At 48.5% G+C, this 25367-nt stretch overlaps 3 protein-coding genes across 4 annotated transcripts; 2 read left to right on the top strand and 1 right to left on the bottom strand.

Annotated features, from left to right (window-relative positions):
- Window positions 1-3377: 3377 nt before the first annotated feature.
- LOC9266276 (lysine-rich arabinogalactan protein 19) lies at window positions 3378-4497 on the bottom strand. The gene has a single exon (XM_015774452.3). It carries the CDS (start codon window positions 4374-4376, stop codon window positions 3747-3749), a length of 630 nt encoding a protein of 209 aa, XP_015629938.1. The 5' UTR covers window positions 4377-4497; the 3' UTR covers window positions 3378-3746.
- A 1989-nt stretch (window positions 4498-6486) lies between these two features.
- Window positions 6487-9267, top strand: LOC4332378 (proline-rich receptor-like protein kinase PERK1). Its single transcript, XM_015773928.3, has 8 exons — window positions 6487-6995; window positions 7085-7549; window positions 7721-7807; window positions 7904-7974; window positions 8097-8173; window positions 8280-8427; window positions 8567-8728; window positions 8939-9267. The coding sequence occupies exons 1-8, from the start codon at window positions 6521-6523 to the stop codon at window positions 9158-9160; spliced, it is 1707 nt and encodes a 568-aa protein (XP_015629414.1). The 5' UTR covers window positions 6487-6520; the 3' UTR covers window positions 9161-9267.
- An 11894-nt stretch (window positions 9268-21161) lies between these two features.
- LOC4332377 (tropinone reductase homolog At5g06060) lies at window positions 21162-23159 on the top strand. Of its 2 annotated transcripts, XM_015772614.3 has the most exons (5): window positions 21162-21332; window positions 21450-21657; window positions 22049-22265; window positions 22377-22483; window positions 22755-23159. In XM_015772614.3, exons 1-5 carry the CDS (start codon window positions 21244-21246, stop codon window positions 22941-22943), a joined length of 810 nt encoding a protein of 269 aa, XP_015628100.1. In that variant the 5' UTR covers window positions 21162-21243; the 3' UTR covers window positions 22944-23159. The 2 variants fall into 2 exon arrangements, with proteins under 2 accessions (XP_015628100.1, XP_015628099.1); XM_015772613.3 differs by having other exon boundaries at window positions 21162-21657.
- Window positions 23160-25367: the final 2208 nt, after the last annotated feature.

The raw sequence follows: 25367 nt of genomic DNA, 5'->3' as shown, positions 1-25367 counted from the left end.
AAAGCACAGACACAGCCTTTAGGAAATCGAAAATGCTTTTATTGAAATACGGAAGAGAAAAAAGATAAGCCCCCGGCCAACCCTGCACGCCCGGGGGGGTGCGGGGTTGGCCCGAGCCCAAGACCTGACACCCGACCCCCCCCCCTCAGGGGTAGAAGCGACGAAGGTTTTCGATGTTCCACGGGTTAGGCAGCTCTGTGCCGTCGCCCGTGGCCAGCCGAACGGAGCCCGGCCGGGGGACGCCGATCACTCGATACGGACCCTCCCACATTGGTGAGAGCTTGCTCAATCCAGCACGCGTTTGGACGCGGCGTAGGACGAGGTCGTCGACGCAGAGTGATCGGGCCCGGACGTGGCGCTGATGGTAGCGCCGCAGGCTCTGCTGGTAGCGCGCGGCTCGGAGGGCCGCGCGCCGCCTTCGCTCTTCCAAGTAGTCGAGGTCAGGGAGCGTCGGCTTCCTTCTTTTTGTCGCTCGCAGGCCTCCCCTTTTGGGTGGCCCGCGAAACGCCTTCGACGGCGAGGACATGACCCTCGTCGTCGGAATGGGCCGACCTCTTCTTCCTCCTCCTGTCCCGCCGCCCTGACCGAGCGGCGGACCCGGGGGCGGCCGAAGCTGCCACACCGGAACCGGAGGGGTTCCAAGTCCAGGCCTCCTCCTTGCGAGCCACTCGGTCCGCGAGCTGAAAAAGCTCCGCGGTAGTCTGGGGCTCTTTGGAGGCGATCTTTTCGAGCATGCGGTTGTGCCGCACACCCCTCCTGAACGCGTAGATCACCGCGTGTGCAGGGATGCATGGTATGGTGTTGCGGACTTGACAGAACCGCTGAATGTATGAGCGAAGTGACTCATCATCCCTTCGCTGGACTGCATGTAAGTCCGCTTCTTCACCTGGGCGCGGATATGTGCCTTGAAAGTTCATGGTGAACTGTTGGCACAAATCCTCCCAAGAGTGGACGGACGCGGGTGGCAAGTTCATTAGCCAACCCCGCGCCTGCCCCTTTAGGGCCATGGGAAAGAAATTCGCCATGACCCTGTCGTCACCCCCAGCGGCCTCAATCCCGGTCGTGTAGACCTGGAGAAACTCGGCGGGGTTGACGCTGCCGTCATATTTTTCGGCGATGGTGGGCCGGAACCTTGGGGGCCAACGGACATTCCGAAGACTCGCCACAAAGGCTCTACAGCCGACACCACCAACCGGGGGCACGGAGGGCTGATCCCCGCGTCCGTGTTGATGTGACACTCCGGACGAGGAGGCGCCCTCCGTTGCGTGGGCAGCACGTCGGCCATTACGCCGGCGCTCGATACCGATGCGGGCATCCGGCCCCCCACGCAGATCTTCCTGGGTCGGAGGCGCTGACGAAGGAGTGGCGGCCGAATGGCGAGCAACAGCCGCCGCTCGCCGCGCCCTCCGCCTTGACGACACGGAGCCGGTGGTAGCAGCGCCAGAGGTCTTGGTGGCGGAGGACCGACCACCAGCACCTAGGCGCCGCTATGCCGTCATGACCAAGTTGGCCACGTCGTCCAGCCATCGTTGGGCTGGAGACTCCGGGTCAGGGACGACAGGCGGGTGACGCAGGAGCGCGCCCGCAGCTTGGAGCGCGCCCTGGGGCGTGCTGCCGTCGCCGTAGACGAGGAGGCGACGCTCCCCATCTCGCCGCCCTTTTCCACCTCCTGTGGATGTCGAAGTCGCGGATCATTCGGCCCTCTCGAGCGCCTCCCCCCGCTTAGGACTTTGGTGTGGAGGGGGCGGTGGAGTACGAGCTCGACGGCGTGGGTTCGGCTCCCCGTCGTCGCCACTCACACTCGGAGAGAGGTCGTGCGCCTTTGCTTGCTCAGCCATGAGGCTGAACAGGAAAAGCTTGGCGCACACGAAAGAGTGCAAGAGCTCAGAAGATCACTCGCAGAGTCCCCTACCTGGCGCGCCAGATGACGGAGCGTGGGGCTCCTCACCGGGAGACCGCGCTGGCCCCCCTTTGCCGGTTCGGCCGGGGACCCTGGGTGAGATTCTAAGCTCTCAATCTGTATGTGGAAGGTTCGCGAGACAGGAAGCACAGAAGACACCGGCGATGTATACAGGTTCGGGCCGCTGAGAAGCGTAATACCCTACTCCTGTGTTTTGGGAGATCTGTGTATGAAAGAGCTACAAAGTATCAGCCAGCCTCTCCCTTGTTCTGGGTTCCTAATCTGGAAAGGTCCAGTCCAAGAAAAAGCTCTCTCTCTGGAAAAGTCCAAAAAGAATCTCCTCTCCCTATCTCAGTGGGCAAGGTCCTCCTTTTATATCTTAAGGGGATACCACATGCACCATTTCCCTCTTTTTTCTGGGGACCTCCCCTACCTTTTCATAAATGGACGGAGATTTGTATAGTTGCCGTCCGAGTCACCTTCTGATGGGACGGCCCATAACTACCTCCACTTTCGCCGGGAGCAGATGCGACGTGGAATCGTGGCTGTCTGCTGACGACATGACCGGAGTCAGACCAGTCACGTCGGTCATTCTTGTCCACCACGTGTCAGCTTAACAATCTGCATGTTCGCCCTTCTTCATACAATATCTTGCCTGTAATGGTTAGGATGAAGCCTGGCATATATCTGACCGGAACCAACGTGCCATCTCCAGGAGCTAACACGCCGGCTCCAGCTAGGGACGAGTGCTTGGAGGCTCTCGTCCTGACGGGATGGGGCGAGGCGTGCGTCAGACCGCCTGTCGCCACCTAACCCATGATCTGACCGGTCTGTGACTGGTCACAGACCGGATAAACGAGCGTGCTGTATTGCGATACATGCGGCGTGACGCGCTCGTCAAAACTGCAATAAATGTGGTTAGGTGAGCCCCTCCATGCTCACCTACCCCATATACGTGGCGCAAAACCCACAAGGGGTCGGGGCGCTTCGGCCCTCGGGGCCGAGACGGGAGCGGCCCGACCCCTTGGGGAGACAAAGAGAAGGGCGGCCGTATCACCCTCGGGCCCGACCCCCCCCCCCCCCCGAGGGAGTTAGGCCACGTGGGTGATCGTGTCTGCCTCAAGTCTCTAAGTCATGATACTCCCGGTAAAGAGGAGGGCGAACACATCACCCTCGGGCCCGACGCCCCCTGACGGAGCCATGCCACGTGGGCGATTGTGTCTGCCTCAAGCCTCTAGTCATGATACTCCCGGTCCCATGTCACCGACAAAGGTGATCTTATATGATATACAAATAAAAGAAACGAAAATATTGAATACGACTGCAACTGAGAACACACCTATACTATTAATTGTTATTTCCCTTGATGGGTTGATGCTAACATTGAGAAGTCATTGGCCGTAGCACGGTTATCTCCAGCAGTGGGATATTATTGTGGGTACTGTTCATTGCCCTTATATGCAATGGTATATGGGTCTGATCTCATAAAGTCATTGTACTTGTTAGGTAAAATGACAACGTATAGGTAACACATGTAACAATTAATAAGAAAGGATTAATATGATCCATGCCACTGTAAATATGGAAAATCAAAATATACCACTACTATTCACTGTAAATTTCTAAACTTGAAACCATACCACTCGATCACTCTTTCTATCTTCCCTATTCTCTCTCCGTGACAACGTGAGGCCACGCGCTCGGTGACGACGTTGTGGTCGTCGTGGATGGCGGGCACGGCATTGCCGGCGAGACCCCGACGAGCCACTGCGTCACGAAGTCCAGGATCTGCTAGCTCCAAGAAACACAGCATCTGCTTGCGAGGAATCATCCATCAAAGACCAAGTTAGGTGAAGATGAGCTCGTCGCTGAGCAAGAAGGCGTCGTCATTCGTGGTGATGGCGAGCATGAGCGCGGTCTGCGCGGAGGAGGCGCTCAAGGACCAGGCGGGGCTTTGCCGGCTCAACGACCTCGTGTGGCGCTGCCGCCGACGAGGTGGCAACAGGGAGCGGGCGGCGGCTCCTCCTCCTCCTCCTCCACCGCGTTCCTTCCCCACGGATGTGGCGCGTGCGACGGTGGGAGGCACGGCGGCTGGCGGCAGAGCTGGGGCAGGCGAGTGGTGGCGGCGGGCAAGCAGTGGCGGCGGTGGACGAGCGGCGGCGGCGGCAGGCTTTGCCGGCTCAACGACCTCATGCAGCGCCGCCGCCGACGAGGAGGCAACCGGGAGCGGGCGGCGGCTCCACCTCCTCCTCCACCGCCTTCCTCCCCCGCGGATTTGGCGACGGCGTGGCGCGTGCGACGGTGGGAGCTGGGGCGGGCGAGCGGTGGCGGCGGGTGGAGTTGTGGCTGGCGGCGGAGCTGAGGCGGGCGAGCAGTGGCGGCGACGGTGGGAGGCGCGGTGGCTGGCTGGCGGTGGCCGGCGGCCCCCTGTCTCCTCCTCCTTCGCCGCCGCGGCGTCGGAGGTGACCTCCTCCATGTCGTGAGTGAGAGGGACGACACAGAGTGAGAGGAGACGGGAGAAAGATGGAAGAACACGGAAAAAAAGAGAGATGGGATGGAAAGCGTGACGTTAGTGGCATGTTTCTAATTTTATAAAATTTTAGTGACACGATTACGAATATATGGATGAAATTAACCCAATAAGAAATACCTCTTTTTAGAGGAAACAATGAGATGACAGTACCGTAAGAAAAATAGTTTATGGGAGATATATATTTTTTTTTTGCAAAAGGAAACAACACCTTTCAAGTTACATCTATATCTATACTAACTTAGTGGATGTGACCACATCGTGAGAGTTTGTGTTAAACCCTAAATAAATCCTGTAACTAGAAATAGAATGGACTCTAGTTTAATAATTCTTAAATTTGTGATTAATAAATTCTGAAATAGCCAAGATTTAGGTTCATCCAACCGAAGCTTTAAAAGATAGTACATATGTTACAAATAGAGAAACGAATTTTCTAGACAAGACCCCCTTTTAGGTTATAGGTGGACGTAATTGGTTGCGTTTGCAAAAATCGACCTGCATTTTCACATCGGTTTCTTAAGAGGTCCATATGCAAAAATCAATTTAGCAGACGGACAATAACATATCTGCATAAAAAAATGAGCCTATTTTCGCAGACAAGTTTATTAAGGATTTGCCTAAGAGTCTGACTTAACTCATCTTTTCCCTCTCAACACTTTAAAATTTTTAAACTCATCATCCATATCTTCTTTCCATCTCTCTCTCAGCTTCTTTCCTCCTCATTATCTCTCGCCTCCTCTCCTCTCACTCACTGGTCGGCGGCGAGTGGTGGCCGGCAAGGCTACCTTGAGCACTTGGCGGCAGACGGTGGCGGGATCGCGTGGCCCCGCAACAACCGGTGGTAGTGGAGTGCTTTAGCGGGAGTGATGGGCGACTCGGCTTCCTCAGACAGCAGTAGCCGACTCGGCAACCTTGGGCAGCGGGCGGGGGTAGATCTGCCTTCACCGACCCCGCGACGACCGGATCCGCGGGCGCCGACCCTACGACGGCCGGATCCGCGCCGCCGCCGCCGCCAGCGGGGGGCACAGATGGGAGCTAGGGTTTTGAATTTTAGGAATTTTAATTTTTTTAGGTTTTTTATTTTTACGTGCAGACGATATAAGCAGACACACGAAAAATCGGTTGCACCACCCGCATAAAAATAGCGATTTTCATGAATATTTTTAGGCAGACGAGCGGCTCAACCACATGCATAAATACGATCCGACCATTTGGAAAATTATTTTTTTTACTGGTGTGTATACAACTGATTCTGTCACTATTTTGACGGTGAAAGAGAATGTTAGATCGTAGGATAGAAAAGGTGAATGGACGGGTTGGATCGCTTTAGTTGAGTAGGACTAGTTTGGTGGCTTTCTCTAATTCAAGGCCCACATATTTTCCCCTCGTTTTTACCTACTGGAATTTTGCTTCAGCCATTATATTGCAAAAACGATAGGCTACTGCAAAGAATATCACGAACAATCGAACAACGTATAAACACATGCTTCTACGGATGCCTGTATCTGATCAATTCGCAGTACTCGCAGAGATGACAATGCCCATCTAGTTATTTTATGGAATTTTAACCCTGACATCCATCACTGAATTTGACCCGTTAGCACTTTCACCATCACACGATTGAGTGACCAGATTACTCATTACACGTTCAATACCTTAAAAAATTTGACCGCCAACTCATTGTTTTGGATAGCGACAACTGCTCATTCTCGTATACAGTTATAGTACACCCTTACTGCCCAGCACATAAAACAAGGACAAAAACAAGTCCGGTCCTTGCTGCTGTCTCCAGCCGTCCGATCCACCGATTTGCCACGAATTGCTGTTATTGTTACCAACACTACATACCGGTGGATGCCTCCAGTGGAATTCTGCCGCGGCGAGGTCCAAAACCGTGTGGGCTATCTCGCTTTTGCGCGCAGCTCGTTTGCACTCTGTTTCGCGCGGAAACAGGGGCACGAGGCGCCGCATGGTTAAGAACCAGGCCGAGACAACAGCAAAGCCAGCCCAGCGAGGCCGAAGCTTATAAAAGCCTCCGTTTCGCGCGTGCCGGGTTATGCTTGTGCTGTTGTGCACATGCAGTAGCTGAAATGTGGGCGCGCTTCTGGTATTCCAAGCCGGCCGAGAGGGCGCGGCCGGCGGCGTTCGTGCCCCCGCCGCCACCGCCGACGCCGCCTCAGTACGTGCCTCCCGAAGAGCCGTCGGCCTTCGCGAAGCTCTACGCCGTCGCTGGCGACGTGGTCGGCCGCGCCAAGGCTCTCCTGACCACCGGTGGACCTGTCACGCCCTCCGACGACGGGCAGAGAGTCCGCCGTGCCTTGGCCCAGCTCACGGCCCCGCCTTCCGACCCGGCGCCCGCGGCACCGCAGAAGGACTCGAGCTCGGGCTTGAGCTCTACGGCGGTGGTCTGGATCATAGTGGCGGCCGGCGTCGTCGGGGCGGTTTTGGCTCTGTGCGTGCTCACGCTTTGGATCCGTCGATGCCGGCGGCAGCGCAGGCGGCGGCGGCAGGCCCAGCCTTTTCCGCTACCACCGCCAATATACAACCCCAACCCCTACTACAAAGGTGCGCACATTTTGTCACGTTCGCCAACGTGTACGGCCATGTCGTCGTCGTCGTCGGAGATATTCACCGCGCGCACTTGGTTCTTGCAGGTGACCTTCCGCCGCAGCCATTCGTTGCGCAGCAACCGCCGTCGGACCACTACTTCATTCAGCACCAGCACCCGACGCCGCCGCAGACCAGCGGCACGTTCTCCGACGCCGGCTCCGAGCGCCCGCACTCCATCGACATCCTCACCGAGCTGCCCACCGGCGGCTCGCTCTCGTACGACCAGCTGGCCGCCGCGACGGACGGGTTCTCTCCCGACAACGTCATCGGGCAGGGCGGCTTCGGGTGCGTGTACAGGGGGACGCTGCAGGATGGCACCGAGGTGGCGATCAAGAAGCTCAAGACGGAGAGCAAGCAGGGCGACCGCGAGTTCCGCGCCGAGGTGGAGATCATCACTCGCGTGCACCACAGGAACCTCGTCTCGCTCGTGGGGTTCTGCATCTCCGGCAACGAGAGGCTGCTGGTTTACGAGTTTGTCCCCAACAAGACGCTCGACACGCATTTACACGGTAAACCTATGTCTACATTTAAAATGGAAAAAATGTATGTTACATATTTTTTTTCTTCTGTCAAATGCATGCTAACTGTTTAGTCAATGTTTTTTGGTCTTGGTTTTTACTCTGATCATGTTGATGTTGAACTTTATATGTGATCATGTTGATGTTGAACTTTATATGCAGGGAACAAGGGGCCACCTCTGGATTGGCAGCAAAGATGGAAAATCGCTGTGGGGTCTGCAAGGGGTTTGGCCTATCTACACGATGACTGTTAGTTCTGCTCTACACATCCATTTCGTGTTATATTCGATTTAATATTTAGTGCTGAACTGTGATACAATACGAGAAATTTCATTTACTATTCAGGTTCTCCTAAAATTATACATCGTGATGTCAAGGCATCCAATATTCTGCTGGATCATGATTTTGAGCCCAAGGTACTCTCTCTGCACATATTGTTCAACGTTTCAAGAAGATCTGGTTTTTACAGGACGAGTTTGAATTGCAAACAATATGCCATTGCACAGTACTATACTCAGTATGTTTTGATCCTTTGCAGGTTGCAGATTTTGGTCTAGCAAAGTATCAACCAGGAAACCACACTCACGTTTCCACAAGAATAATGGGCACATTTGGGTCAGTTTTTCTTCAGCATTCCCTCTTATTTATGGACATGAATATCTATAGGATAAGTGTTACCATATTCATTATATTCATAGCTAGCACATCCTCTTTTCTGCAGGTACATAGCTCCAGAGTTTTTGTCTAGCGGGAAACTTACTGACAAAGCCGATGTCTTTGCTTTTGGTGTCGTCCTCTTGGAACTGATAACTGGAAGGCTGCCGGTTCAGTCATCTGAGTCTTACATGGATAGCACGTTAGTTGCTTGGGTCAGTTTCTAACAACAAACTTCTTGATAAATTAATGCCTTAACATCTAAGACATTTCCTTCACTCCAATAAATGTAGTTTTGAGAGGAATTTTGATGTTTAGCCTGACAAAACATTTCCTCTGAATATACTTCTTCAGGCGAAACCCTTGCTTTCCGAAGCTACGGAGGAAGGCAACTTTGATATCCTTGTTGATCCAGATATTGGAGATGATTATGATGAAAACATAATGATGCGAATGATCGAGTGTGCCGCCGCTGCCGTGCGCCAATCAGCACATCTGCGTCCATCCATGGTTCAGGTTCGCTTCCTAATCACTACTCCCTGAGTATAATTCAGTCCTTCCCTGAAAATGGTGAAACGCTGAAACTGCTAAATGTTCAGTAGAAATAGTCGTAGAATCACATGTGCCTTATTTCCTGAATAAAATAGAACAATAACCACATAACCAGAGAACAATATTTGATGTGTGACACATAAATGTGAAAAGAAGTTTCTTTCCTCCTATCAGATCCTGAAGCACTTGCAAGGAGAAACGCACGGAGAAGATCTAAACTCTATATTTAGGATAACGTACGCAGAAGATACATACAGTTCCATCATGGAATCCGGTGAGTCCATCGGGCCACGATCACGAAGGGCGCCGCGGAGTCAGAGAAACACTAGCAGCGATTACAGCAGTGAACAAGCTCTTACAGACAAAGCCAACCGAAGCCCCGCTAAGGGCAGGTGAACTGAAGATATATTGTTTAGGTAGTACTATTTCTTTTTTTTTTTTTGAGATTGAACAAATGTTGCTGGTCAAGAGGACATGAATGGAATGGTTGTGTTGTGCATTTAGATATGCTGTTTTCTATCCTCCAAATTGCTGGGGAATAAGTCCACTCCTACTCCCTTAAAAATGACCCGAATCTAATCCATGACCTTAAACCGTAAAACCGGATGTCTCGACCCCCGAACTATTGAAACCGGTGTAATTTGACTTCCTTGATGTTTTGGAGGGCGGTTTCGCTGACATGATGGTGTTGACCTAGTCTGTGGGGTTGACGTGGTACCTAGTCTGTGGGGTTGACGTGGTGCTTAGGTAGCATTTAAATTAAAAACATATATGTGAGACCCGTTTGTCATTCACACACATAAAAAATGTGGGACCCACTTGTCATCATCTCTCTCTTTCTTCTTCATCCCCTTTTCCTCCCTTCTCTCTTTCTTTCTCTTTCTCTTCTCTCCCCTTCAGCCGGCCGCGGGGAGCACGGGCTGGAGCGGCGGCGAGCGGGGGCAAGACTGGTGGCGGCCGGCGGGAGCTAAAGCAGTAGTGGCAACGATGGTCAAAGCTCAACGAGAGCATGTCTTCCTCTCCTCTCCTCTCCGTTCCTCGTGTCTCCCCGCACCATCCGCCGCTAGCCCCGCCTCCCCTCGTCCTCCGCCTCCGCCCCCGCACACCTCCACTCCCGCATTACCCTTCCCGGCGGCTGATCTTCCGTCCCCACATGGAACTGGCCACCTTCGTCGTGGAGTCGTCGTCGCTGTTGTCGTGCGACGTAGCCACGATGCCGGACTCGCCGCCGCGGCGGGCGGCGAGGCACCGACGTGCGCAGTCGGAGATCGTCCTCGGGACGGACGACATTGCCTCCGACGCCGACCTCGGCGTGTGTAAGTTCAAGTGCCTTAATTTGGTTTCGGTGATTAATGACAAATCTAATTATGTGAGACTAACGTTTTTATGAGCCTTTCTTTGACTAGTCTTATTTGGATATGAAAGTAAAAATGATGAGAGGTATGTATTAAACTTCACATATTCTAACTTGGTCTCTCTTGTGGATCCAAAATATAGTGTGAGCTCCCTCATTGATCTTGATTGATTATGTGCATATGCATTCCTTCATATCCATATGTATGCACATCTTGAGGGGGAGCTTATTCTATATTTTGTTCATTATAAGATCTCTAGCTTGATTTGAAATTATCTTTCATCTCATCTCTTTGTGTTGTTTATATCGGGTTATTATCTATCACAAAAGAGAGAAAAGATTGAAAGATCTTGGATTAAACAATTTGTGTAATTGTTGCTTTGGTGATAGATGATAAATCGATATTTATGGGATTAACCTCTCTTTTTCATAAGTTGTTGACTAGGTTATTTCCCGATGATGAGATGTGGTAGATATGCATTCTTTGGTGATGGACCTTAATCATGACAAGGATGAAATGCATAGAGATAAAACGATATGTACCACTTCTTATCTCCTTTTTGATAGGTTTATATGTATGATTTTCATGTTATCGTTATATAAGTGTGAGACTAATGTTTACTCGAGTCATATCTTATTTAGTCTAATTTACATTAAGAACAGGGAGATCATGAAGGTATATATTTTATATTGGTCCACATCATTACTATATATGCCTTCTCTATGTATATAGGATAAACCCCCATTGGTTCTTCTTTACTTATGCATACACTTGTCTCTCTTGTATATTTATTTGTATGCATATACTTAGGGGGAGCAAATCCTATATATTTATTGTGCATGTTCTAGATCCATGTTGTTCACCTATTATTCATAGCGTAATTTGGAACCATGCCATTATAATTTTTCAAAGTTTGAGATATGCCATCGGTATCTCAATGACATGTAGGACCCACGTGAGTAAATGACATGTGGGTTAGGATGGCATATCTCAAATTTTTGTAAAATTATAATGGCACGATTACAATTTTCCCAATAAAATATTTATATCGGATCTTTGCACTTGAGCTTGCATACAGGTATATGACTCTTGAGGTGTAAATGAATACTCAACAAACATATCCATATCTTTCATATGCAACCGGTTGGTCATCAAGTGAAGGAGGACAACCGATTTGTTGAGACTAATGTTCTCCTTTGAGATGTGAAAAGGAATAGGTTCCACCGTAATGAGGCTAATGGATGACAACATGGGTTGATGGTCACCAAGACAAGGACATCGCCATGTTGACAATAGTGAAGTCAAGATCGTGATGAGAAGAAAGTCTTGACAAAGGATGGTCAAGATCTTTGGATAAACATGGTTCAAGCAAATGGTCACGAGTGTTGATCTTGGCTCAAGCATTGACCCCAAATTGGATGGCGCAAGGCAAAAGTATAATAGAACTAAGAATGTTTTCTTAGTCTTTTCTCGGTCTTGGTGTTTGGTGTAGACCGGATTTGCTAGATAGGCACCGTACTATCAAGAGGGGTCTATGAAGCGAGCATGTGGATGATCTTGTGCCATATTAGTTAATATGCATATAGGTGCATTTTGTAGGCTTGTCTAGCCAAGTGTGGTGAGTTTTATCAAGTCCCAAACAAACAGAGAAGTAGGCACATCCTATAGGTTTGGGTAGCCTCATGTGGTTATGTCCGGTGGTGTATCCTTTGGAGTGTGAGCCCTTTCTCCTTGAGAAAATTTGCGTTTCTTGAATGGATTGTTCAAGGGTTGGATATCCCTTTGAATAAGCTTTCCATAGAGTCCAAGAACGCCAAATTCCGAGATCCGAGTCAAGAGATATCGCCGTTTTACTAACGGTTGGTTGTGCTGAAAAGTGACCTGCGGTCTGACCGTGGGCCTTAGGTCGGTCTGACTGGGGCTGTTAGCCGGTCTGACCGGCGTGGTATGGCCGGTCTGACCGGCCCCACTGGTCTGTTGCTCTGGTCTGATTTTGGTGGCGATACAGAGCCGCCAGAGCCACAACCGGTCAGACCGAGCCTGTCAGGGTTATGGATACCACATACCTAATAGTAGTTGCCTAAATCTCGGCAGAACCCACTACATACCATGTCCTATACGGAAGCAACCTTCGGACATAGGAGGAGTTCCGGATAAGGAAAGACAACCAAAGTTCTACATGGAAACGACAAGTACTACTCGGATTGTATCCATATTGGTTTCCCTAGTTCTACTTGGACAAGGGGACACCTATGGGTATAAATACAAGCTCCCCTAGGAGGAGAGGGAGGAGGATCAACACCCAACACAATGGACATAGAAGCCACAATATAGAAGCTTACATACGCCAAGACACGCCGCCGGATATCGACTTCAGGGATAAGCACGGTTAGTACCCTACGGTGTCTCCGGATACTGTCAGGAGAGACAAAAGCGCTATCTCTGATATCGCCAAGCACGGATTCGAGGAGGAATGCTACCTTATTGTCGACTATGAGTCAGACCTTCAGACCGCCATGTCGACAACAGTTAGATAGGCTACCCCAAATATTGTACTGGTGTGATTATGGTGAATAAAAGCGCACAGGCCGGACACGACGCCGATTCCCACCAACCAATATACCTCGATGCATGCTGCGTGAAATTCTCCAAGAACAGGCGCCGCTGCGTCACCAACTTGCCGTGTGCTAGCCGAAATTGGTGTCACGTCCCAAAACGACTCTAAAATACATCCTCTAAATTATGCCTAGAATAATTAAAAACCGTGTGAAAGCCTCCAACAATTAAAATGTGCAAGGTTAAAAGTCAAATAAGGCTTAGAGGATTTTTGTATATTTCCTAAAAGCCTAAAATACGTAAATAAATTTTAGTGGAATTTTCAGAGCACAAATAATAATTGTTAAGAAATAAACAAAGTTAAAAAGGTTTTATAAAAAGAAAAACCCTAAAATCCCTCCTTCTCTCCAATGGGCCGAATTCGGCCCATCTCCCTCCCCCTCTCTCTCCTCTCCCTGCGGCCCACTCGGCCTCTCCCCGCGCGCGCGCCGCTAACGGGCGGGCCCGCCCGCCACCCTCGCTGACGGGTGGGGCCCACCTGTCATCCCCGACCTCCCGCCGCTCCCGCCGCCTCCCCCGCGCCTAGCGCCGCCGCCGCCGCCGAATCCGTCGCATCCCGTCGTCCCCGCGTGCAATCAATAGGGGGGAATTACTCCCCGTGATCCCCTCTCCCTTTCCCCCTATTTTCCCTCTCTCTCTCGCGTTCAAACGGGCGGATTTGCCCCCGCAAATCTCGTCGGCGCCATTGATGGCGGCCGGACCTCCCGCGCCGGTTTCCTTCCCCTCCGGCTGCTCTCTCCCCCTTCCAACCCTATTTAAACCCTCCCCGCACCTCCTCCGTCCGTTTCCGCCTCTCGCCGCCCTTCCTCCTCGCCGGATTCGAGCTCGCGACGTCGCTCTCTCTCTCCGCTGTCGCCGCCAAGCTCCGGTCCGCCGCCGTCGTCGCCCCGGACCGCCTCCTTCGGGTTCGCCGCATCCTCGCCGACCTCGTCCACCTCTCCGTTTCGGTCGCCGACCGCCGGAACGCCGTCGACGCCGTCGACCCGAGCCGCGCCGCCGCCTCCCTCCGCTCCGGCCGCCTCCTCCGTCGCCGCCGTCGCCCCGGGGTGAGCCGTGGACCGTCGCCTCTTTTCCCCCTTCCCTCCCCTCTCTCGGCCGCCGCTCCGCCGCGCCGGTGGTCGCCGGCGGCGACCATCGGGGCGCGGGCGCGCCGTCTCCCGCCGACCGTGCCGGCATGGCCGCCCTCGAGCGCGCCGAGTGGCTGCCGCGTGGGGCCCGGCCGTCAGCCGCCCGCGCCCTTGGGTGCGGCTGACGTGTGGGGCCCACGGCGCCGGCCGGTGTGAGCCCGGGTGCACCCGGTCCACCGCGGACCGTGAGGCTGCCGCGTGGGCCCCACTCCCGTGGACCCGGTCCGCGCGCCCCTCCCCCTCGGCTGACGCAATAAACCCTTTTTAAATTAAAATTTAAATGAAGAAATTCGCAAATATTCATTTAAAGAGCATATAAACTTCAAATGGCCATAACTTGGCCATTTGAACTCGGAATTGGACCGTTAAAGTCTCTAATTTTTCCTTAAGAAGTCAAGAACCCATTTTTGTGCTTTGTTCCTGCTTGTTATATGGAGTTTATTAGAGTAAAACCCTTTTATTTTCCGTTGGTCGTGTAGACGCTGCAGCTTCGGAAGATCCGCTCTTCGTGGAGGTTGAAGCCGACATTTGGGAAAGCGAGCAAGGCAAGACACATCATCCTTGAGCATATTGAATCCCAGTTTATAAAATTATTTTGATTTAAATTATTGCATTATCGCTTTACTTAAATTCTCGCGTTATCACTGTTTTATCTAGCCATGCTTATTTACTTTTGTTATGACCTTATTATTGTTATTGTTATTATTACCTTGTTCACCCTAGAATAAACAAAACCCTAACTAGTGGACACTCTACTCATGGTACCACTAGTATGATTTTAGGTAGATGCTTCGCTGGTTTATTAGGCAACATTAGGTGGTTTTACAACTCTAGACTTTGGGAATATTCTCATCACCTGGACACTATGGAATTGTTGGATTATTGTGGAATTGGATTCACACCTCCCCCTCTATTCAAAATCCTCAAAATGGTTTTAGGCTGGGCTCGGGGTGCATGGTTTTGATAGTAGCACCTCGGCCATATAAGGACCGGTCTTCGGGCCTCTGTTGCAAAGCACTACCGTACTTCCACATGTCTAGTGGGTAAGGCTTAGTTTGTGGCTCAGTCTGGTTATAAACAAAAGTACACGGATGGAGATGGACGAAGTCGGGGGTCGATGGACATCTCTAGGACAAATAAATGCTACACGAGCTGCGGCCCGGTAATCGAGATGTCATGGCACAGGGCCGGTGTCCTGCTGCTAGGGGCTCAGTCCTGCCTACCTGTCCCGGGGTTCCGGTTGTAGGTGGGGTTGGGTCGGTACTCTTGTCTATGACTAGGATGGGTTGGAAACTATGTCACGTCTTCCTTCCGTATACCGTGGTGGTATGTGGCACGTGGTTACACGTGAGGAAGATGTGTCTTGTGGGTAAAGATGTACACCTCTGATTAGAGTATAACCTATTCGAATAGCCGCGCCCTCGGTTATGGGCAAGCCGAGCAATGTACCCAAATTAGTGTTTTTAATTCTTAAAACTTGCTTAACAACTAAAATGTGGAATGGTTGGCCTGGGTTGGCTTGGGACGAGCTGGGACCCAGGGTCGGGTTGCCAGTTCGGTCTGAATCATCGTAGGCCTTGGGTTAAGGCAGGTTCGTGTGGGATCACGGTCTTGATTAATAATATTATATAGCTCTAGAATCGTGTTTACAAAATAGCTTTGAGCAACTAAGTGTCTTTTAATGCTGTTTACTGCAAACCCTAACCCTTTATACTATAACCCCCTTGTACTCCCTTGCATTTATTCTGCACTTATGGGTGTGTCTTGTTGAGTACGGTGGTTGTACTCAGTCTTGCTCAATTTTTCCCAAACCCAGAAGAGTAGCCCCTGGACGATGAAGGCTTTGGTGTCTAGCTCGTGCCTGCCGTCAAGCGCCTGTGGTCGTCGCCCTAGTCTTCCGCTGTTTTTCGTTTGTCTTCTTGTGTGCTGGGTCTTCGCCGCCCATGTAATAAATTAATTAATTACGCTTCCGCTTGTTAAACTCTGAATTGTATCAACTTTTGGTGTACCTTGCCTCCTGGGACAAGGAATAATGCACGCACGTAAGGAACGCCCGTTGGGTTATTTCCGGTCGTGACAAGTGGTCAACCAAGCGTGCTTGCCTAACCATGTCACATACACATGCACTCGAATAGGTTGTGGTCAAGTACACCCCATTATCGAGAACGATCTCGACGAATGCAGAGTCGTCGCGCCCAACCTGCCAACGAAGACCGATGACCTATCTCATAGCACCGACCATGGCTGGACTACTCGAGAAAAGGTTGTTAAAGGATAATTCCTCGCGAACGTCGTCGGCTTGATCACCCGACATAATTGCGAACGGACATCCGGATATGCTATAAGTTGGGTATGTGAGTCATGCTGGCCACATGATGTGCACATGTAATAAACCAACTTTAGCGCCCCTATAGGTGATTAAGAGACTCCTACTCCTGGTTCTCAAACCAGTAGAACGTAGTTATCTCTCTCGCCTTACTTCTAGTGGTCGAGTTATGATTACTATCTGGTCCTCGACCAGCGGTGTAGCGATTCTCCCACTATTTCCACTTCAAGTGGTCGGGTTACGACTACTATCTTGTCCCCGACCACCGGTGTAGTGATTCTCCCACTATTTCCACTTCAAGTGGTTGAGTTACGACTACTACCTAGTCCTCGACCAGAGGTGTAGCGATTCTCCCACTACCTTTACCTCAACAAAGTTGATATCAGGTACACAATGATGCCAAGTGTTTTACCCAGAGATCCCTTACCACGATGACACCTAGCGTTGAAACCTATCCTCATGTCCCTTTACGCCGTCTTGACAAGGCCTCCGAGGAACCTAAGGGAACTTCGGCTGGGGACGCCCAGAGCCGATAAGGCCTTGTCGGATCCTGTAGAGACAAAAGACCATGTAAGATCTGGTCGTGTAAGAGTTCTAGCCGTGCGTATTAACCAAGCCGTGTAATCGGAAATTGGGTTTTCCAACTTCACGGCTGGGGGCTAGGATCAGTGCTTGTTCAACCGAGGCAGGTCAAAGGTCCAAGAGCCTTATCTTCCAAGAACAATTCTCCGATGACAAGGCTGGGGGCTAGGGAGAGTGCATAACTCAACAAACTGACTGATCGAAGTCGGTAAAAGAGTAGACGCTCATATACAAAACATTGGTCTGTAAGTTTAATTCATTTTTAGTTTTCCATACATATTATAACATGTCACCCTTTGAGCGTTCGCTCGGGGGGCTATTTCTATCTAATATTCTTTTCTGAGTATTTATTTCAGGAAAATTCTATCCGACATTGTCGAAGACTTCATGTCTCTATGGTTCTACACCAAGATCGACTAAGGCGAGTACGACAAATGTTGACAAGGCTCCGTCGCAGACTCTACGCCTACTCGATTACTCGAGAACGGTTGGTGGATCTCGACAAGGAATACGGAATTAAGAGATGGTGTACCCGCCGAGAAAAAATTTCTTGACTTCAATCCAAATTCTCGATTACAGCAAGACGGGAGATTTAGTCGTATGCTCTGTACTTTCTTGGTTGAGGTCGGAGATTGACTCAGACAAACCCTTTAGGTGTCCGCACGAGGCTGATAAAGGAAGTCTAACGTTATCTCTGAACTCACCAAGAACGGTCACGTGCACTCGATAACAGTTCCTCCAAGGTCTGCGGTTGAGAATATGAACTCGTTCATTTGCATTGAAGTCGGGAGCTACTGTCAGGGTTATGGATACCACATACCTAATAGTAGTTGGCTAAATCTCGACAGAACCCACTACATACCATGTCCTATACAGAAGCAACCTTCAGATATAGGAGGAGTTCCGGATAAGGAAAGACAACCAGAGTTCTACATGGAAACGACAAGGACTACTCGGATTGTATCCATATTGGTTTCCCTAGTTCTACTTGGAAAAGGGGACACCTATGGGTATAAATATAAGCCCCCCTAGGAGGAGAGGGATGAGGATCAACACCCAACACAATGGACATAGAAGCCACAACATAGAAGCCTACATACGCCAAGACACGCCGCTGGATGTCGAATTCAGGGATAAGCACGGCTAGTACCCTACGGTGTCTCCGGATACTGTCAGGAGAGACGAAAGCACTATATCTGATCTCGCTGGGCACGGATTCGAGGAGGAAGGCTACCCTGTTGTCGACTACGAGTCAGACCTTCAGACCGCCATGTCGACAACAGTTAGATAGGCTACCCCAAATATTGTACTGGTGTGATTATGATGAATAAGAGCAATACCGGCTTCGGCCAACAGGATGTAGGGTTATTACCTGACAATTCATGGGCCCGAACCTGTATAAAAATCCCTGTCTCCATCACTTTTACCTCAGTCTCGCGTATACCCTAGTACCAATGATCACCATACTATGCAAATACCGGAATCGCGACATCAAACGTCGACAGTGGCGCGCCAGGTATGGGTACTTTGGTGCTTCACGATTTCGACGAGATGGGTTTAAGAGATGGATTCTCCAACAATAAGCTACTCGATAACTTCGGTTATGGGGAGATCTAACCCAACCGGAGTATGTCGTCCAACAAGATCGGAACCATCGTCGTCAAATATTCGATCCGGCGAGATCGACCAAGCTTCATCAAGTCATCGCCGCCGTGGAGAATCTTCAGTATCGGCAGCTTCCGAAACCGATCCAATACCAATTCCTCCTCGTGCACGACATCAATTGGTGTGAGGTATTGGCTGGCTGCACACAGGCCGGACACGACGCCGATTCCCACCAACCAATATACCTCGATGCATGCCGCACGAAATTCTCCGAGAACAGGCGCCGCTGCGTCGCCAACTTGCCGTGTGCTAGCCGGAATTGGTCAACCAAGCGTGCTTGCCTAACTATGTCACGTACACATGCCTAGACACGTGTATGCATGCGACAGGTGGCATTGCTCTTCCAAGACAGCAAGATATTGACGTCTAGGTCTACTGCATGCATACATATATCTTCTATTGATAGTATGTCGGGCATGAAAATCAAGGTATTTAGTAGATTGATTTTTTAAATTAATCTACTAATTTCGTAGATACATCCGGCATGTATCTACAAAGGTACGCAATATTTTATGTGCAATTTGTCGTGCCTATTTCCAGATCATACAATATTATGATCCATAATTTATTGTGTTTACCTAGAGCATGTTTTTTATACAATATCTATTATGCGAGTGTTTCCGGTGTTAGGCCGACAACGGTTTAATGCTGGGGGCTCGCTCTATTTTCTTCTGTATAAATCATGCTTGTTTACGGTTTTGACACTCCATTGCATTATCTTGAACCCTTGCAAGAGCTCTCACACCCTTGTACACTTAGTTTATCTAGTGAGGTGTTGGAGAGTGAGTTAAGCCAATCCAAGTGCATTGCTTCATTGTTAGAGCTAGTGTGGCACTTGATCATCCTCGGCAAGCATCCTAGACTTGTTACTCTTGGAGGTTGCGCCTCATAGACGGCTTGTGAAGGTGTTGCCTGGTGACCTCTCCGAGGAGATTGTGGAGGAGGCCCGACGCCTGTTGTGAGTGGTTTGGAGTTCACCACCTTCGGAGTGAAGGAAGAACTACCCTAGTGATCGAGGCTTGGGTAGTCCTCTCCGTGGGCCGGCTCCCACCTTGCCCACCCCTTGACAAAGGGGGCGTGCGGTGGTTCGTGGTTGAGCGGTGGAGTTGGGCTCGCCTCAACGGGGATTAGGAAACCGGCGAGTTTCCGAACCTCGGTGAAGAATCCCTTGTCTCTTGTCTCATTTATTTGTTGTATTTACATTTGAGCAAGTTTACATACTAGAGCTTATTTGTACTATTATCACCCTAGGCTTGCAAATCTTACATAGGCTAGCTTCTTTGTGCACTTACTTGAGACTAGTTGATTTAGGTTTTGAATTGTGCAAAACCATTTTGATTTACGTTTCCGCATACAAAACTCGGTTTTAGCCAAAAGTTTTAAAACCGCCTATTCACCCCCCTCTAGTCGGCCTCCTTAATCCAACAGCGTGGTTGGGGAGGTTGGCGGCGGCGGCAGCGACGACTACGCGGAGGAGGAGAAGGATGAGGATGACGAGGAGGAGGAGATGGAGGGGACGGGTGGCAGCCGGATGGTCCAGCCCACCGCCGCCGCCGCTGCTTCAGCTCCCGCTGGCCGCCACCACTCTGGCCCTCGCCCGCCACCGCTCTAGCCGGTTTCAATAGTTCGGAGGTTTTTGTGGTTTAGGGTCATAGATTAGATTTGGGTCACTTTTAAGAAAGTCAAAGCCGACGCTCCAGGCGTCCAGCCGCGGGCCACGGTTCATCTGGATGAGGCTTGCTAGTAATGACCGGATTGATGCCGATCAATCGATCATAGCGGGGACTTCTAATGGGCGTTCGATCGCCAAGGCGATCGGGTAGCGATCGATCCCCCTCCCCCCTCCCTCCATCTAGTTTCCTTTTTTTTGGCACCGCATTACTTTCCTATTTTAGTAAATTTATGCACCTAAAGTTTATACACCTCAAGTTTACACATCTAAAGTTTAGAGACCAAAAGTTTATAAGTCAAAAGTTTATATGTCTGATTCAAATTTGAATTTGAATTCAAATATTTTTTATATATAGTATTTCTATACATCTAAAGTTTATAGACCTAAAGTTTATAAGTAAAAAGTTTATATACCCGTTTCAAATTTGAATTTGAATTATATCTGATTCAAATTTGAATTTGAATTCAAATATATAGAAATTTGAATTCAAATATTTTCTATATATAGTATTTTTATGCATCTAAAGTTTATACACCTAAAGTTTATAGACATGAAGTTTATAAGTTAAAAGTTTACATACCCGATTCAAATTTGAATTTGAATTATATCTGATTTAAATTTGAATTTGAATTCAAATATTTTATATATATATATATATATATATATATAGTATTTCTATACATCAGTTTATAGATCCAAAGTTTATAAGTTAAAAGTTTACATACCCGATTTAAATTTGAATTTAAATTCAAATTTTTTATATATAGTATTTCTATACATAATTTTTTCTAATTTTTTTTTAAAAAAAATTGTGATGTACTGTAGTAGAAAGAGAATAAGGGGAGTAGGAAGGGGGGGGGGGAGAAGGGGGAGGAGTATAGCCGGGGGAGGGGAGCGGGGGTGCCGCGCATTAGCAGTTCCGGATCATAGCGGCCCGAGGCTGGGAAGCGTGTGAAAATTTCGATTGGGATATTTTCAGGAAACAACCGGAATAGCTACCGATCGATCAGTGACTTTTCTGAATAATAACGCCGAATACTGGCGACGAGCCAACAACCCGAATCGGGAGTTTTTCCCGAAGAACTGATAATACGGATTTTCTCGCAAAATTATTCCCAGCCGCACCCTCGAGGCCGATGGCCGAGGCGGTCGCAAGCGGCGCAGCGGGGAGATGGACCCTCCGCGGCAAGACGGCCCTCGTCACCGGCGGCACCCGCGGCATCGGGTACTCACCCCAACACCCTTCTCTGGTTCTCCCCTATCGCTACCCAGTGAGGAGTGAGACCTCCACCGCAGAGCCTTTGCTGCTCTTCCACGATCAACGCGGGGAATTCATGCGCAGGCATGCGGTGGTGGACGAGCTGGCGGCGCTGGGGGCGGCCGTGCACACCTGCTCCAGGAAGGAGGCCGAGCTGGGCGAGCGCCTCAGGGAGTGGGAGGGCAAGGGCTTCCGCGTCACCGGCTCAGTCTGCGACGTCTCCGTGCGGGAGCAGCGGGAACGCATGCTCCGCGAGGTCGCCGGCCTCTACGGTGGCAAGCTCGACATCCTCGTAAAGCACTTCGCTTAGTTTCTCTTTATCTCTCCTCAATTTAACTCCTTGCTTCCCCATCTAGGTCCCAGCCTTTCTCGTCACTGAACCCAATTTCGATCAAGCATGACTCTCTCGATTTTCATCTACATGGTTAGTAATGCATAAATCATAGATGTGACCATGGCTGAACCACTTTGCTGCCTGCTAGTCATGATGCTTAGTTGGTAAGTCAGAGTTCATGTTTAGCGGAGAGTTTGCATATATAACATCAAGGCTAGGTGCCACTTTAGCACTGAAATTCATCGAACATTTGAGTTACTTTGAGAAATGTGTTACTTTGACAACCCTCAGCTCTACTGTTGTAGACCTGCAGTTGATTTCTTTCATGTTTTCGCATTTTGGTATGCAGGTGAACAACGTGGGAACAAACTTTTCAAAACAAACCACTGAATACTCTGCAGATGATTACTCGTTCATAATGGCCACCAATCTTGAATCTGCGTATCATCTGTGCCAACTTGCTCATCCTCTTCTCAAATCATCTGGGTCAGGAAGCGTTGTCTTCATATCGTCAGTCTCTGGAGTGGTGGCTGTAAGTTCTGGCTCTGTCTATGCGATGACAAAAGGTACAATATATATTACCGCAGTACATGCATTTTTTTTCATGGATGGCATAGGTGAAAAAGCCGATATGCATCGTTGATGATTCTTGCGAGATATCTTCGGGTGTTGTTTAGGTGCCATGAACCAGCTGGCCAAGAACCTGGCATGTGAGTGGGCGAAAGACAATATAAGAACCAATTCTGTTGCACCATGGTACATGAAGACTTCACTTGTGGAAGATGTAAGGCACTGCCTCTTTTGCTTTGATTAGTCATAGCTTCATAGGTAGCATTTGCTTCCGTTGCTCATCTGAATTTACTGTAAGGTAGATATTTGGTTGCACCGTTAATGCATCAAAATTGACTTCTGGATCCAGTGTTATCATTCGGTATAGAGATTCATGCATTCTTGTCTGCTCTCCTTAATTTGTACTTCTACATCAAAACCATAGTCGAAAACTATGTGGCCAGCTTGTTCTGAATAGTTTTGTTTCGCTTGTTTTGGCTCTGCAGGAATTGGCAAGGAAGGACTTCGCTGACAGCGTCGTGCGTCGAACAGCGCTGAAGCGCGTGGGAGAACCAGAAGAGGTGTCATCGCTGGTCGCGTTCCTGTGCATGCCCGGCGCTTCCTACATCACCGGCCAGACGATCTCGGTCGACGGCGGCATGACCATAAACGGACTGTATCCAACTCAGGACTAGACCGAATAGGCAAACCGTATGGCCGTATGGGGATCGAAGAACTGTGTTTGGAGAGGTCAGAGGTGAGGCTCGAACGTCAGTAAAACTCAACTATCCCAAACAAACAGGAGATCGCAAATAGATGCTTGTGAACTTGATTGGTTTGCACTTGGGTATGCACCGCATGCTACTGTACTAAATTAAAAAAAAACGTTTGTTGCGAGCAACAAAACGAAATACTGCGTGGATAGGGGGCCTACTGCATAGTGTTGTGTCGTTCGTATGCGCCATAGACAAACGGAATGCCCTTGAAAAAAAGTTTAATTGGATGCATCGTGCAGGCTATTACAATTTCTTCCATTTTGAAAATATCATTACTATTACTCTATTTGAATACATATCATTATGATTTGACAAATTGAAAATATGTCACTACTTATCTCTTCAATGTATTTATTAAAAAATTTAGACCAAAATACCCCTCCTCCCTTCTTCCTTCTCCCTCTAATCTATATTTCCAACTGTCCAATTAGTGGCGTAGCTAGAATTGTAAAGGTGATCCATCTATATGTAATACTACCTCCGTCCTAAAATGTAACAACTTTTAGCTATGAATCTGGACACACAATTATCCAGATTCATAACTAAAAATGCTTATATTTTGGGACGGAGGGAGTAGATTAATTAAATGGGTGGTCTACTATATAATTTTTATTATATTAACTCGTACATATACTATAATTTTAATCTCGATCAAATTTTTAGGTGGTCCATAGACTACAGTGCCACCTAGCTGGCTACGCCGCTGTGTCCAATCTCTATCGAGCCCGTCGGCCTGGCGACCTCCAGTGGCACGCGGGTGGCGAGGTTCCGGCACATGATGGCCAGCACATCGCACAACCCGTCCACTAGTAGCATGATAGGCGCAAGAAGCTCTGGTTCCCGTCAAACACTAAGGACTCGCCCTCGCTAGCTGACCACGCCGCCACTAACTCTGTCGTCGGCAGACGTGGCTTCATCTGAATCATATGTAAGAGAGGAGAGAGAAGGAAACAGGAGTGATAACATGATCCAATTTTTTAATAAATACATTAAATAGGTGAGTAATGAAATATATCTAATTTTTGTGAAATTGTAATGACATGTCTCAAATAGACGTATAGTAATAATATTTTTCAAAATCACCCGAGTTGTATCAGCGTGTAATTTACCCCCACCCTCTGGTGGTGTTTTGATCCGGGGCCTAAACTTTAGTCCATGTCACATCGGATTTTTGACACTAATTTAGAGTATTAAATATAAACTAATAGTAAAACTAATTGTATAAATGAGAGCTAATTCGTGACATAAATATAAACTAATAGTAAAACTAATTGCATAAAGTATTTTCAAGCATAATTAACCCATAATTAGTAAATGTTTACTGTAGCATCATTTAGGCTAATCATGGATTAATTAGTCTCAATAGATTCGTCTTGTGAATTAGTCCAAGGTTATGGAATGGATTTTGTAATTAGCCTATGTTTAATACTTTCAATCAGCGTCCAAACATTCGATGCGATAGGAACTCTTAGAAATTTTAGCCCCCATCCAAACAGAGCCTTAAAAAAAGGACAAACGGAGAAAAGGGTCCAACGTGTCGGAAATGCTAATGGGCGGGTGATCGTTCCCCCGCCCGCCCAGTGATCACCCGCCCGCTCTCTCTCCTATACTACTCCATACACTCCTCCCCTACTACAGTACACCACACAATTTTTTTTAAAAAAAACATAAAGTTAGAAAAATTTATGTATAGAAATACTATATATAAAAAATTTGAATTCAAATTCAAATTTGAATCGGGTATGTAAACTTTTGGCTTATAAACTTTGGGACTATAAACTTTAGGTGTATAAACTTTAGATGTATAGAAATACTATATATAGAAAATATTTGAATTCAAATTCAAATTTAAATCGGGTATGTAAACTTTTGCCTTATAAACTTTAAGTGTATAAACTTTATGTGTATAAACTTTAGATGCATAAAAATACTATATATATAGAAAATATTTGAATTCAAATTCAAATTTGAATCAGATATAATTCAAATTCAAATTTGAAACGGGTATGTAAACTTTTGACTTATAAACTTTGGGTCTATAAACTTTAGGTGTATAAACTTTATATGTATAGAAATACTATATATGAAAAAATTTGAATTCAAATTCAAATTTGAATTCAAATTCAAATTTGAATCGGATATATAAACTTTTGACTTATAAACTTTGGGTCTCTAAATTTTATATGTGTAAACTTGAGGTGTATAAACTTTAGGTGCATAAATTTACTAAAATAGAAAAGTAATATGGTGACGAAAAAAAACCAGGTGGAGGGAGGGGGAGGGGATCAATCGCTACCCCCATCTCCTGGCGATCGATCCCCATTAGAATCCCCCCAACGTGTG

Source organism: Oryza sativa, chromosome 3 (genome assembly GCF_034140825.1).
Source record: "Oryza sativa Japonica Group chromosome 3, ASM3414082v1".
NCBI lineage: Eukaryota > Viridiplantae > Streptophyta > Magnoliopsida > Poales > Poaceae > Oryza > Oryza sativa.
Note: the sequence above shows the minus strand (reverse complement) of the source record. Positions and strands in the feature narration are given on the sequence as shown.